Source organism: Thalassophryne amazonica, chromosome 5, assembly GCF_902500255.1.
Source record: "Thalassophryne amazonica chromosome 5, fThaAma1.1, whole genome shotgun sequence".
Taxonomy (NCBI): domain Eukaryota; kingdom Metazoa; phylum Chordata; class Actinopteri; order Batrachoidiformes; family Batrachoididae; genus Thalassophryne; species Thalassophryne amazonica.
In genome coordinates this window covers 39,814,488-39,830,438 of record NC_047107.1, presented here as the reverse complement: position 1 = coordinate 39,830,438, position 15,951 = coordinate 39,814,488, and the positions used below count along the sequence as shown (strand labels likewise).

At 45.6% G+C, this 15,951-nt stretch overlaps 1 protein-coding gene across 1 annotated transcript in view; it reads right to left on the bottom strand.

Moving 5' to 3' along the window:
* The window catches only part of mctp1a (multiple C2 domains, transmembrane 1a), a 606,655-nt gene that overhangs the window by 219,823 nt on the left and 370,881 nt on the right, over positions 1 to 15,951 (bottom strand). Inside the window, exon 6 of the mRNA XM_034170058.1 lies at positions 14,460 to 14,498. Coding sequence (XP_034025949.1) covers positions 14,460 to 14,498 — 39 coding nt within the window. The remainder of the gene's footprint in view (positions 1 to 14,459; positions 14,499 to 15,951) is intronic.

Sequence of the window (15,951 nt, the reverse complement as noted above, 5' to 3'; positions counted from 1 at the left end):
CTTAGTACTGTGCTTTTCCACAAAGTTATAGAATATTCCATGGTATTCTAGGTAAACAACTTCAGCAGTATATAAGGCAGACAGGAAGGCCTCTGGCAATGTTTTTCCCAGCACTTGTAGTTTGAATCTTTCTTGTAAATAGCAAAGGATTTGTTAATAAAGCATTTGTTGTTGAAGACCATCTTTCTCTCTGGAATACAACAGAGCATTTCTGGCATTGTCTACAGGATCTCCCTTTTCATTTGAGGATACAGTGAATTTAGATGCATCATAATGGAGACAGCTATAACTGATCTAATTAAGGTGCTACAGGAGCAGTTGCAAATGCAGTGTGAACAACACAAGGAGGAGATGGAAAATCAGTGGAAGGAAGCGAATCGACAGCTCAAGCTTCAGGCAAGGCACCATAAGGAAGAACTGGACATTCTAAAAATGGCGCTCAGCAGAGGAGCCACTGCTGCCAAAGCAACTCCGTAATTTGCTGGATTCGATCACACAACAGAATTGTGGAAAGACTACTACGCAAGATTCGGTACATTCTGTGCCGCTAATTCCATCGCTGATGACGCCAAAGCCAAAGTCTTCCTAACCAACCAATCTCCTGCCTTATACAAGCAGCTCTCGAACCTCGCAGAGCAGATGAAGGTGCCCAGGAAGATCAAGAAACTGACCATGGATCAAATCGAGAAGTTCGTGGATGTTCAGTATGATCCAACAAGGTTCACCATGCGAGAAAGGTTCAAATTCTGGAGTGACATGCAGCGAAAACCAGGAGAAACACTACATGAATTAGAGGCCCGCATTCGCCATGACGCAGCTACCAGTGATTTCACCAGCATCAAAGATCCGCTGGATGAAGCTTTACGTCAACGCTTCAGTCGCTCCATGAACAATGAAGCAGTGCTGTAATGTTGCACTTCGTACTGTGCTTTTCCACAAAGTTATAGAATATTCCATGGTATTCTAGGTAAACAACTTCAGCAGTATATAAGGCAGACAGGCAGGCCTCTGGCAATGTTTTTCTCAGCACTTGTAATTTGAACCTTTTTTGTAAATAGCTAAGGATTTATTAATAAAGCATTTGTTGTTGAAGACCATTTTTCTCTGTGGAATACAACAGTTTCGATGCCTGTGTGCAATGATACGCAGTAACACACAGTGTTTCTGAATAGGTTGTGCAATGTTCATGTCATGCTTTGTACCTGTGCTCTGTGTTATGCCATGTTTAAGTTTAGGTTTTTATGGTTTTCTCGGTGCTGGGTTTTTCCTGCCTGCTCTTTTTCTGTCCCTATCTCTCATGTCTGTCTCTCTTGGTGCTTGATGGTGGGTGTTGCACTCTGCTTGGGCCACACCCAGTTCTGGATCTTTCCATACATCTGTTTCTAATCTGCATCTCATCACCTGGGTGTATTTATGTCCCACTGGTGGCACTACTCCTTCGCCAGATTGTTGCGCCTTATGCCTTCGCTTCCAGCCCTGTGTTTTATGTCTCCAAGTCCTGCAACCACGTTGTGTTTCGACCACCTGCCTATTTGTATTGACCACATCTTAAGCCTGGTGTTTTTGATCTGTTTGCTTGTTTAGGACTGCCTTGCTGTGTACCGGACCCCACTGAATCCTTCAGTAAACGCCTTTACGAACCAGAGCTACGAGTCCTGCAATTGTTTCCAGTTGTTTCTGTCCGCCATTCCTGATAGAACGATCTGGCCAACAATGGACACAGTGGACTCAAACACATTCCAGCTATAGGTTCGTTATCATAGCCGCCAGCTAGCGGAACAAGAAGATCCTCTCACAGCCCTGAGTTCCGGCATAAGCGACCTTGCTAAATGACAAGACGCTTTCATGACCTCTCTAAGCTCACAGATCGATCAGCTTGTAGCTGCTGTGACACATCAGGCCTCTTCTGACTCGTTCCCCACCATTAGCAACCAACCACTTCCGGGAGTGAGTGCTGCCCCGCCGACACCAACAGCTGCTCCAATTTTTTGTAATCAATTGTCTCGACCTGAGCGTTTCTCCGGAGAATCCGGAAACGCTACACCTTTTCTCATCCAATGTGAACTTCACTTGAGTTAATGTCAGCAATGTTTCCGTCCGATTGGATGAAGATAGCGTTCATTAGTCACCTGACCAGCCGGGGTGGCAGCGTGGGCAGTGGCAGAGTGGAGCAGGCAGTCACCGGCGTGCGACTCCCTCCAGGCGTTCAAGACTGCTTTTCTCTAAGTTTTCCAGCATACGTCACTGGGGCGTGAGGCGGCCCATTCCCTCATGCGTCTCCGGCAGGGAAGCAGACGAGTCGCTGACTATGCTATCAACTTCCGCATCCTGGCAGCGAATGGAATCTGGCGGCACTCCAGGACGTGTTTTTCCAGGGACTCTCTGACCAGATCCAGAACTAGCTTGTTGCCATTAATCTTCGGGAAAATTTGGATGAACTCATCGCACTCGCCATCCGCACTGACCGCCAGCTGGCAGCCCATTCCCAAACGTGATGCATGCCTCCCGGACCAGCGCACCGAGATGCCTCCAGCTCGCCACACCGGGTCTCCTCCTCCTGGCTCCAGCCCTCCTCGTCCTTCCTCGGAAGAACACATGCAGCTGGGTCGTGCCCGGCTAACTGCCGAGGAACGGCAGTGCCGTAAAGACCTGGGCCTTTGTTTTTACTGTGGGAGAGCTGGACATATGGTTATTGAGTGTCAATCCAGGGGTGCCCTTGCGTGGTCACGACCAGAACTGCAGGTGAGTCAGAATTCCATTTCTTCTGTAACTCCTCAAAATGGGATCACGGCCAGGTTTATCTCAGACCATTCATCCTTTGCGGTGCCGGTGTTTATTGATTCTGGCTCAGACGCTAATTTGATGCAATCTTCTCTCGCCACGTCCCTGCATCTTAAATTAAACCATCTCCCACATCCTCTGGTGATACATGCCGTGGACGGCCATGGGCTCGGTCGTATCACTCACCACATTGAGTCAGTCCGGCTGATTATTGCAGAAAATCACTCTGAGATGATATCAATCAATCAATCAATCAATTTTTTTATATAGCGCCAAATCACAACATATGTTTTCACGTGTTCAATAAAATGACTCATTCAGCTATTTTGGGGAACCCCTGGTTAAAGACGCATTGTCCACAGTTAAGTTGGTCCGAAGGACAAATTAGTTCCTGGGGACCCACCTGTGCGGACCAGTGCCTAATCAGTTCTGCTAAAACAATCTTAATGTCTAATCCCGATCTCACCGTGGTTCCTTTGTGTTATCATGACCTCGCAGAGGTTTTTAGTAAAACCTAGGCTAAATCGCTACCTCCGCATCGTGCTTACAATTGTGCAATTGAGCTACTACCCGGCACCAGTTCTCCTCGAGGAAAACTGGTTTCTCTGTCTGCCCCTTAACGCATCGCTATGAATGAGTATATCCAGGAATCATTGGTGTCAGGTTTGATTCGACCCTCGTCTTCGCCCGCAGGGGCAGGGTTCTTCTTCATGGAAAAGAAAGAAAAGTCACTCTGTCCATGCATAGATTATTGTGGCCTTAATTATGTTACTGTCAAGAACCGTTATCCCCTGCCTCTCATCACCACTGCATTTGAACTACTAGAGGGCGCCACAATCTTTCCTAAGCTTGACTTACGTAATGCACACCATTTAGTGCGTATCAAGCAAGGGGATGAATGGAAAACGGCATTCAATACCCCCACTGGCCACTATGGGTACCTTGTCATGTCCTTCGGGTTAACTAACGCACCTGCAGTTTTTCAGAATCTGGTTAATGATGTCTTGCACGAGTATCTGAATAAGTTTGTATTTGTTTATCTGGTCAATATTCAGATTTTTTCTTAGGATGAAGAAACTCACATGCGGCATGTCCGCTCATTTCTGGAGACCTTGTTACGCAATCATCTATTCGTAAAAGCTGAAAAGTGTGAATTTCATAGATCCACAGTGTCGTTTTTAGGGTTCATGATCGCACAGGGGGAAATTCGGATGGATGCAGGGAAGGTGGCAGCAGTTCGCAATTGGGGTACCCCTAAGAACCGAAAGCAGGTTCAGAGATTTCTCAGATTTGCTAATTTTTTACCGTAAATTTATCCATAATTTCAGTTCCATAGCCGCACCACTGCACGTGACCTCATCCCTCCGGGCCTTTCACTGGACTCCTGAGGGTGATGAGGTTTCAGGTCCTAAAGAATCGCTTTACAGCAGCAACCATAGTACTCCTTCCTGACCTCGCCCGGCAGTTTGTGGTCAAGGTTGATGCTTCCGACATAGGTGTTGGAGGGATCCTATCTCAAATTGACCCATCTGATAAGAAATTACACCCATGCACTTATTTGTCCAAGAATTTATCTCCTGTGGAACGTAATTATAGCATAGGTGACCGAGAAATGTTGGTGGTTGAAGTGGCCCTGGAGGAGTGGCGCCATTGGCTTGAGGAGGCACAAATGCCATGCTTGGTATGGCCTGATCACAAAAATTTAGAGTATTTACGCTCAGCTAAATGGTTAAATTGCAGGCAGGCTCATTGGGCTATTTTCTTTAGCCGTTTCAATTTTGTACTGTCATACCGCCCTGGATCAAAAACGGCAAACCGGATGCACTCTCCCGATAAGGAGATCCTTCCATTGCTCCACCTGAGCCTAGTACAATCCTTCTTGAGTCAACGTACCTGTTCCTCCAGGGTGTCCTAAGGGGAAACTGTTTGTACCTGTGTCTCTACGAGGGGAAGTTATATGCTTGGGACAGCGATAGACATAGCCGGTTTGCCTCCCACCCAGGCATCAAGAAAACTATGTGCATTGTTCAGGAGAGGTTTTGGTGGCCTCGTCTTCCGATATCACCGATTATGTCAAGGCGTGCCAGATCTGTGCTATGCATAAATCCTCCACTCACTCACTGTCTGGTAAACTACTGCCTTTGTCCGTTCCAACGAGACCTTGGTTTCACATTACCATTGACTTTGCCACAGGCCTTCCGCCCTCTAAAGAGAACACAGTAATATTAATGGTTGTTGATTGTCCCTCTAAAATGGCCCATTTCGTACCATTGCCAAAACTACCTACCGCCAAAGAGACTGCTGAAGTTTTGTTGACTAACATTTTCAGAGTGCATGGTATCCCACAGGACATAGTCTCTGATCGAGGGCCTCAATTTGTCTCTCGATTCTGGAAGGAGTTCTGTCGTCTGCTGGGGGTCACCTCTAGCCTAACCTCGGGATACCACCCACAAGCTAACGGACAAACTGAAAGAGTTAATCAAGAGATGGAAAAGAGCCTGCGAATCCTAGTTTCTCAGCATCCGGCCACCTGGGCCTCACAGTTAGTGTGGATTGAGCTAGCGCATAACTACTTACCATCTGCATCCACAGCCTACTCCCTGTTTCATGTGTCACATGGATTTCAGCCATCTTTGTTTCCCCCCACAGACTTGAATTCTCGGGTGCCCACTGCCTTGTCCCTCATCCTTCACTGCCAACGAACCTGGGAGTGGGCTTGTCGGGCTCTGCAGCATTCGTCAATCGCTTATAAAACCACAGCCGATAGGAAGCGGTCTTCAGCACCAGCCTACACCCTGCGTCAGGAAGTCTTGCTTTCCACTCTCCACCTGCCCATCCGTGGACTCCCCAGGAAGCTCACTCTCAGGTTCGTTGGTCCGTTCCCCATCTCAAAAGTGATTAACCCTGTTACAGTCCTTCTACTTTTGCCCAGGTCTGTGAAGATACACCCCACCTTCCGCATCAGCCATGTGAAGTCTGTCCACACTAGCCCTTAATGCTCTCCAGCCATTCCCCCACCTGCTGCCCGGTTTGTGGGTGGTGGGTCGGTTTTCTCTGTTCAGCGCCTCCTGCAGTCTCGGCTCTGTGGGAGGAGGGTGCAATACCTGGTGGACTAGGAGGGGCATGGGCCTGAGGAACGGTCCTGGATCCCCTCCCACTTCATTCTGGACCCGGACCTTATCACGGACTTTCACGCTCGGCACCCTGATTCCCATGGGCTGTAAGGGGTCGGCCCTTGGGGGGGGGTCCTGTCATGCTTTGTACCTGTGCTCTGTGTTATGCCATGTTTAAGTTTAGGTTTTTATGGTTTTCTCGGTGCTGGGTTTTTCCTGCCTGCTCTTTTTCTTTTTTTCGGTCCCCATCTCTCTTGTCTGTCTCTCTTGGTGCTTGGTGGTGGGCGTTGCACTTTGCTTGGGCCACACCCAGTTCTGGATCTTTCCATACACCTGTTTCTAATCTGCATCTCATCACCTGGGTGTAATTATGTCCCACTGGTGGCACTACTTCTTTGCCAGATCGTTGCGCCTTGTGCCTTCGCTTCCAGCCCTGTATTCCATGTCTCCAAGTACTGCTACCACGTTGTGTTTCGACCACCTGCCTGTTTGTATTGACCACGCCTTAAGCCTGATGTTTTTGATGTGTTTGATTGTTTTGGACTGCCTTGCTGTGTACTGGACCCCATTGAATCCTTCAGTAAACACCTTTACGAACCAGAGCTACGTTGTCGAGTCCTGCAATTGTGTCCAGACGTTTTTGTCCGCCATTCCTGATAGTTCACAACTAGTTCACAAAATTAATGTGTGCCGCAAGTTTTGAACATTTCAAAATTTTCTTTGCACACTGCCATGCAACCACACACAGTTTACAACAGTTTACGGCGTGTTTACTCACTGGCATGCCAGATTGCTTGCCAGTGCGGGGATCAAATTTGTGCAAGCGTTAAGGCACTTTAAGTAACTACAAATGATGTGTTGGGAGAGGAGGATGCACAATCACCTTGGTAAAAATGAAATGAAAATGCAGAATAACATCATTAGCTAATAACTGTATCAGTCAGAAATGGCATGTAGGGGCAGTGAGGATAAACTGTCACCTTGGTAACAATATTCTGTCTCACATCATATTGAAAAGGTACAAAAAGAAACAAAAAGAAAATAGATTGGCTGTAAATTTCTTAATCTATGCGGCTTTTACAAGTACACTGTCCTGCAAATTCAGACCGGTGATTCATCATATTTTAAACCACCCCCCAACCTGTTTCTTACCACTTAAAGTTCTGTTTAACCTCTCTGAATCATACATCATTCACTAAAATAAAACGTGTGGTATTTATCGGTCAAACAAATACACCTCTATTATTTCATGCCCTTTCCCTCTCCTCCTTCCTTTTTAGACAGAATTTATTATTAGAGGTTTTGTTTTGAGGGTGCATTTCATTCAACTCTGAACAAACCCTGGCATACAAGCAGGAGCCTTTGATCTGAAGACAGAGCCTCTTAATTTCCATTCTCAAGACATTAAACAATGCAAACGGTTGCCTGAAATACAGCCAACCTCACATAGAGCTAATCCCACATCTTTCATTTCTCTCATTCACTTGCTGCTAACACACTCATACACTTGCTGCTAACACACAAATATGCAAGATCACTATTGTGTCTTATTCAGGCCCAATTGCTTGTTTTGTTTCCCCATATTTCTTGTTACAGAAAGTCACAGGTTATTTGAACTTTAAATCCAAAGTATTCTGCAAATAACAGAAGGAAAAATCAATCATTCATTCTATGAAGTTAATCTGGGTCCAGGTTGCAGTGGCAGCACACAAAGCAGCTCATCCCCTACTTCCCTATCCATGACCAAGTCATCTAATTCTTCATGGAGGTGGTAGAGGCATGCCCAAGTCAACTGAGGGCTATCAGCCCAGTCTCACATTTTTTTTCGTGCTCCCGTCACGAAATGAGTCAAATTTTCATGACAGGGTTTTTTTTAACCCACTACTACTAACCCTACTCCTACCTCCAACTCTAACCTTAACCATAACCTAACCTAACCCGACTCCTAACCCCAACCCTAACCATAACCACCCCACCCCCCTTCACTTTTAATTTCGTGCAGCCATCACGGAATGAATTAGAATGAATTTGTGCTGCCGTGACGCAAGGGTGTTTGTCGGGAAAATGATCATTTCTCTACATTGATTGCAGACCCTGCAGCGGGTCTGTAATCAACCGCTTCTGCAGTGCAACTCTGCTTAAAGCTTGATCCACTGCTTCTTTGGTTCCCTGCTTCGCTGCTTTTCAGAAGTGGCAATTCTGCTTCTTAATCCCTTTCAAAGCCATTTAAAGATGTAATTCATGAATTGCTTTTGCGCTGATTAAAGTCACTAACTGGGACTTTTGTCTTGTTGTGGGCAAGAAACGAGAATTGTCCTTTGCTCCATTCGCACAGCTTCAAATGCTGCCCCACTCTCTGCCGAGTCAAGTTAAAGTCTGGTGGAAATTAATAGCTTCAAAGCGAATCACCGTTTTAAATCAATGACACCTCTTTCCAAATGCTGTAATACAAACAATAAACTATAATAGGTCAAAATGTTTTTTTTTCCTCCCAAAATGAGACGTCCTACGTTCTTGAATGAATTACTTCCTGATGTGCAGCGCAGCTAGCTGAGTTCAGCTCAGAGGCTATGTATGGAGTTACATTTGTGCCATTAATGTCTGAAAGGAAATAATTTTGACAAAAACTACAGATTTAGTTTTTTTTATTTATGTCAGAGATCAAGGATCCACCATGTAGAGTTTATTTATGTCCAGAGATCAAGGATCCAGTGACCAATTTCATATTTATTAAGTTTAAGACTCAATAAAATGTTGTTGACATAGAAAACCTGTAAAGCCTACTGTTAGTACACAGAAAATTCACAAGCGGTATTGATAAGGGAATCGATAAGCAATTGGATTGATAAGTGGAATCGATAATGGCACTGATATCAATAAAATCTTATCAATACCCATCCCTACTTAGAGCCTTATAGCCTTACAGCCTACAGCGTCAGTGCACAGCCATTGGAGACACCTGTTGGAGGGAGCGTCTGTGCCATTCACGGTTTTCACTGACCATCGGAACCTGGAGTATATCAGGACCGCCAAGCGGCTGAACCCCAGGCAAGCCCGCTGGTCACTCTTCTTCGGGCGTTTTGACTTCCGGATCACCTACTGCCCCGGGACCAAGAACCAGAGATCGGATGCCTTGTCCCGGGTGCACGAAGACGAAGTCAATCCACCGGAGCCCATCCTTCTGGAGTCCACTATCGTGGCCACCCTCACCTGGGACATGGAGAAGACTGTCCGGGAGGCCCTGGCACGGAGCCCGGACCCCGGAACAGGGCCGAAGAACAGACTCTACATCCCACCAGAGGCAAGAGCTGCAGTCTTGGATTTCTGTCACGGTTCCAAGCTCTCCTGTCATCCGGGGGTGCGAAGGACCGTGGCAGTGGTCCAGCAGCGCTTCTGGTGGGCGTCCCTGGAGGCCGATGTCTGGGAATACATCCAGGCCTGCACCACCTGTGCCAGGGGCAAGGCAGACCACCAAAAGGCACAAGGACTTCTCCAGCCGTTTCCTGTGCCTCATCGCCCTGGTCCCACATCGGCCTGGATTTCGTCACGGGCCTCCCGCCGTCCCAGGGCAACACCACCATCCTCACGATAGTGGACCGATTTTCCAAGGCGGCCCACTTCGTGGCCCTCCCGAAGCTCCCCACGGCCCAGGAGACTGCAGACCTCCTGGTCCACCACGTCGTCTGTCTGCATGGGATACCTACCAACATCGTCTCTGATCGTGGTCCCCAGTTTTCCTCACACGTCTGGAGGAGCTTCTGTCGGGAACTGGGGGCCACTGTGAGCCTCTCGTCCGGGTATCACCCGCAGACCAATGGACAGGCAGAACAGGCCAATCAGGAATTGGAGCAAGCCCTGTGCTGTGTGACGTCTGCACACCCGACGGCCTGGAGTGAACATCTGGCCTGGATCGAGTATGCGCATTACAGCCAGGTGTCCTCTGCCACCGGCCTCTCCCCATTTGAGGTGTGTTTGGGGTATCAGCCCCCATTGTTTCCCGTGGTGGAGGGAGAGGTCGGTGTGCCCTCGGTCCAGGCTCACCTGCGGATGTGCCGTCGGGTGTGGCGCTCCGCCCGTTCTGCCTTGTTAAAGGCCCGGATGAGGGCGAAGACCCATGCAGACCACCGGCGGTCCCCGGCCCCTGCTTACCAGCCCGGGCAGGAGGTGTGGCTATCCACAAAGGACATCCCCCTCCAGGTGGACTCTCCGAAGCTCAAGGACAGGTACATCGGACCATACAAAATCCTCAAAATCCTCAGTCCTGCCGCAGTGAAGCTGGGAGTCGGAGCTTCACTGCCACCCGGTTTTTCATGTGTCAAGAATCAAACCTCACCACACGTCGCCCCTCTGTGCTCCCGGACCGGCGCTGCCTCCTGCCCGGATCATCGACGGGGAGCCGGCTTGGACAGTGCGCCGGCTTGGACAGTGCACCGGCTCCTGGACGTCCATCAGATGGGCCGGGGGTTCCAGTTTTTGGTGGACTGGGAGGGGTATGGACCCGAAGAACGCTCCTGGGTAAAGAGGAGCTTCATCCTGGATCCGGCCCTCCTGGCTGATTTCTACCGCCGTCACCCGCATAAGCCTGGTCGGGCGCCAGAAGGCGCCCGTTGAGGGGGGGGTCCTGTTGTGTGGGCCGCCAGAAGAGGAGGTACTGCTGGCCCACCACCAGAGGGCGCCCTGCCTGAAGTGCGGGCTTCAGGCACGAGAGGGCGCTGCCGCCATGGACACAGCCAGGGGTGACAGCTGTCACTCATTATCTCTTGACAGCTGTCACCCATCTACACCTCATCATCTCACTCCATAAAGACCGGACGTCATCTCCACCTCGTTGCCGAGATATCATCTACCTAAGGAGGTAACTTTCTCAGCCGTTGTTTTTGTCTTTTCAGACAGTGTTTGCTTCTGTATTGTTTTCAGTCAGTTCTGTGAGTGCTCGCAGCTGGAGGCTGAGTTTGTGATACGTGGAGAGCTGACGTCTTTGCTCCCCACGCCAAACTGTTGATAAGTACTCATTACCACTGCATGTGCCAGTTTTCTGAATGAGAGGTGGAGGTGGAATATCCACCATAAGTGTTACTGGGTGTTCATACACCCACATCTGATTGTTTCTGCTCTTCGCCAGCAGTACCAGATCCGACACGCGGAGACGGTGGCCACCTGGGGACTCGGAACTTGGCGGCTCCAGTATTTTCCAGGTTCGGTGGCGGAGGAAATCTTGTGGTTCCGGTTCTTCTCAGGACAGACGTCTTCTATCCTCGAGCCTGCCCACACGACACCTTTGTTAATTGATTTTTGTATATATTCTGTAATCTGCTGTGTTGAGTTGTGCTATTCATAACAGTAAAGGGTTCATATTTGACTTCCTCCATTGTCCGTTCATTTACGCCCCCTGTTGTGGGTCCGTGTCACCACACTTTCATAACACAAAGTATTTCATTATTGTAGTGTGCGCACGAGTGTGCTTACTAAAAACAAACGTCACATTGTACTGAAGTAGATGTTCTCGGGCTTGGAAAGTGCAGTGCAATGTGAGGGCAGCGGGACAATTGATGGTCTAAGGCAGGGTGGCCTATTGTGAGTCCTCCCCACATCCTATACAGTGCTATTGGGCTGGTGCGTATCCCCACAAACCCTCACATAATCTGAGGGCAGAATTCTGAAAGGACAAGTTCACTTTAGTCACATCAAAGCATTGCTAGGAATCAAGGTTCTACGTCCTCTACTCTGCTTTGACAAAAACAATGTATGACAGTTTTCAAAAAATTACTGAAAATGAAAGCTATGAATATTAATGGAGTACTGACAATACAACTGCAAATGAACTCAAACCATGTTTTGAAATAGCATAGTATAGTTAGGTTCTTGCAATTTATGATTACTTAAAATGCAATGACAGTGATACCTTTTCAGCCACTGTCAGTCAGTCAGTCATATACTGAGTGACTTGGAAATGTAACTGTAAGAATCACTGCAGTTTTTCTTTGTTTTTTTTTATTTGCATTTTTCATATTGTCCCAACTTTTTCTGATTTGGAGTTGTACATTTGTGGATACAGTGGATTCTTTAACTGAAGGTGCAGCTGCCCCATTCACACTCATGGTTTAATGTCCGACACACACACACGCACACGCACACACACACACACACACACACACACGTACACAAAAGAGGTTCACACAAACAAACAATAATCAAAAGGTAAGTACATTACTGAGAGGCCTGATTGTTAAAAATGCTTTGATGTGAGGATTATAAAAAAAGTGGTTCTATCCATTTTTAGTACTAATACAGTTCTGCATATGGTTTAACTTTTGTCAGGCCTCAAATATTTGATAGTTACATCTTGAATATTTTGCATCTGTCTGTTCAACACTCCTAGATATTCCTTTTTTTTAAAGTGGATATGTAAGAATAAATGTGTATTGTATAAAGTTAAAAACGAGAGCAAGCAATCAGTATGGAGCCGTGCCTTTTTTTTTGAGGGGGGGGGGGGGGGGGGGCAGTTTAAAAGCTTCAAAGGCTCAATTTGGCAAGCTGCAGTGCAACAAGATGCCTGGCAAGCTTGAACAAAACATACTGTGAACTTCAGCTTTATACGTTAACGCTCAAAGTAGGACACTTTACAAATTAGATGTAAAGCAAACAAAACTATACACCTCTAAAAGCAATACTATTGGTACCACATGCACGAAACAATGAGAAAAAAAAAACTAAATCTCCAATAGCATGCCTTGTCCTCAGCCTGATAGCCCATGACAATCACGAAACAGACAAACAAACAAATAAATAAATAAGATGGGGACTAAACAATGTACACAGAGGGGTATAAGAGTGTCCTGTAGTCACGAGTCACCACCATTAACAAACTGTTTTGTTGTACAGGACTCTGTTAAAACCCCAGAAAGAAAGTTGTCACTTTATGTTATCACCAAGGAGCTGCAATAAGATGTCAGTGTTAAAGGTGAACAAAAAAGAAATGTATCTTACTCAAGCAGAAACAGGATCATTTAAAACTGCCATGAAGACAAAGCTCAATGCCTACTTTTCAATTGGGTGAAAGAAGAGTGAAAGCATGTGAAATTAGGGGTCTCAAACACAGATGGTCTGCATGGTGAATGCTGTTGAAATACTCAGAAATAAACAATCCAGTGGAATCTGTATTGGTGCTTCAGGGCTTGTAATGTACTGCCAATGGAGTGTGGTTATTTCAAAGATCAACAATTCCTTTTATATAAGGCAAGAAACATTTTTGTGCCTGGTGCCAAAGTACCAGTAGATGTTGTACATGTGTTATGTTGGCCAGTTTACATTTATCTGGAGCTTATCAAATCCATCCATTTATACATTAGCAGGCCAAATAAAATATGTAGTTCCTCAAGGATCTGTCCTGGGGTATTCTCCAATTTAGAAATGCCTGGAAGACTGCCAAATGGAGGTCTGCAGGTGGCATCCCCCCCTAAAAAGAAACAAATGACAAAAAAAACCCCATCCTCAACTGGCTCCTGTCAATTTGAAAGAGCAGTGATTTTTCAAGCTCTTCAAGCTTGAAGAATCACTTCCAACTTTCTGATTTGGGGTTTTGGGGAAGTTTGCCAACTTCCAAAACAAACTAACTTTGGCCTATTATCAGTCACCAATAAAACTTCACCATGACAATGGAAGGCTTTGACCTTGAATTCACCAGTAAACTGAGAGCATTTGTCATTATGACCCAGTCAAACTTAAATATGTCATGAGGAGTCTTGCAAAATTCTTAATTGATGTATATCTTACCCGTAGACCAGTACTTGAGACCCCTACTCTAAAGTGTAATCAACTAAAAATGTTCATGAGTAAGGCCACTGGAAATGACTTTTGTGTTGGACAGTTTAGATCTCACTGCATTATGTTAGGCTGCCAACATGTAGTTTGAAAAGCTTTTGTAACACTGAAGCCATACATGATTTTTTTTTTTTTTTAATGGGTGGGTAAGAAACTGATCAAATTTGATCTATCAATGCCATTATTGTGTTTACTTATCAATGGAAAAATGTAGCATAAGGTTCTGTAAAACATACCTGTCAGAAAAACAGGAATCGATATACTCTGAGGCACACTATGATTCTGTTTGATCAAACATTTTGGAACTGGTTCTCAACTTGAGCCAGTCATTGTGGTGATATGAACAAGTTACATGTATGGCGGTAATTGTTTCTTCAACTCTTGGTGCTGATTTAGAGAATATGTATTCATACTCCAAAGGAAAGACAAGCTTGTTTGTATATAAAAAAGTTTGATAAGCCAGGTGATATAATTGTGAGGTGTTTTGATTGTTATTGCAGCTTGTGGAAAATAAGTTAAGTGACACTGAAGAAAAAGGTGAGAACTGAAAGAATAAGTGACACAGTAATATCACTGTGTGAGGAAAAGGAGGGAGGAGGGGACAGCGCCGGAGAGACTCCATCCATGTACTAAGGACACCAGTGAGGAGTGCAGGACAGGTGGTGTACAGGGCGACTGGTGGTGAAGGTACAGTACAGTCGGAAGATTGTGTTTGGGGCGAGTTACATGCTGTTTTGAGTTTACCTTACTAGATCGTTTCCAGTTCCTTCTCAAAAGCATGGTCTGTAAATGAGACAAATCGGTTACAGAGCGCCCCCCCTCTGTCTCCCTCAAAGAGCTGCAGGGTCAGAGGGACAAAGGGCATCTTTTGTGGTTCACAGCTCAGATCTGGACAAGTGCATAGGGGGCTGCATGAGTACAGAGCAAGGCAGTTCATGCATATTAATAAAGCACGTATTCAACTTCTTGTTCATGTATGTCTGCGAGGACATAGTGCAGTCCCTGACCCCAGTCTTCCTAAGCTACATGTAATTATAACCCTAAATCCAAAAACGTTTCTTAATTTGAGAGGTAAAAAATTCAAACTGAACCTCACAAGAATATATACTCGGGTCCATAAGTTGCTGGAAAGTGACAATTTTTGTAATGTTGCCTGTGCACACCAACACAATGGAGTTGAGATGAAATCAAGATGTATAGTGCAGCATTTCAGGTTTAATTCAAGGGGATTTACAAAAATATCACCATAACAATTTGGAAATTATAGACATTTTTAAACATAGTACCTCCAATATCATTTTTAAACATAGTACCTCCAATATCAGAGCCCATGGGTAATGGGACAAGCAGAACATAATGATTTTTTTTTTAGTACAAATAATCACTTTTGCAACCAGTTTTCTTCAAATAAGATGTGTCATTTGTGATTTCGTGTCACTGCACAACTACTTACGGACCTACCTGTAAACTAGTGCACGTGCATGCAAAGAGTCATTAAAGACAGTGTATGATAAATGCATGCATTAACCTGTGCTGGGGCCTTTCCTACCATCACATTTGAATTATTTTGAACTTTCAAAAATTGCAGCTCTATTTCATTAAACCAAACAGCACAGATAATATTTTTTTACTGACAGTTTTCTTATCAGTCAAGTTTTGTTGTTGCCATTCTCAAGATTTTAATCAGGTTTTGTTATTGTTGTTGCTGCTGCATTTCTGTCATTTTAGCTTAATAATCAACAGGTTTAAAAAGGCTGGAAGAGAGTGAAAAATTCTTCAGATTAAGAAAGAGTTCATTTCAAATAGCAAAAGTAACAGAAATTGTTGCAAAAGTTGATTGTTTCATCCACAACACCTTCTATTAGGTCTAAACACACCAAAAGAACTTCTGGAAGCTTGACAATTAGCAATGGTCAATCAGGAAGAAGACAGCAACAGGCTCAAGCTATAATTGGTAAGTTCATCAACTATCATGGTGTGAGAGCATGACACCCAAACATACAGTGCAGCATGTCCTCTAAATTATGCAACAATTACTTACACTGTCACACTGCAAAGCACGTTAACTGATCTTATACATTAGGTGCTTTAAACACACAACACTACGAAAACTGTACCAATGTGAGTCATGGTCAGGTCGACGATCTCTTATTTCTGTATTGCTCTTGTTCCCTTCCAGCAAACCCAGATTGTTTTGCCACCAGTTGGTCTAAACTGTGTGGACAGTCCATTTTGC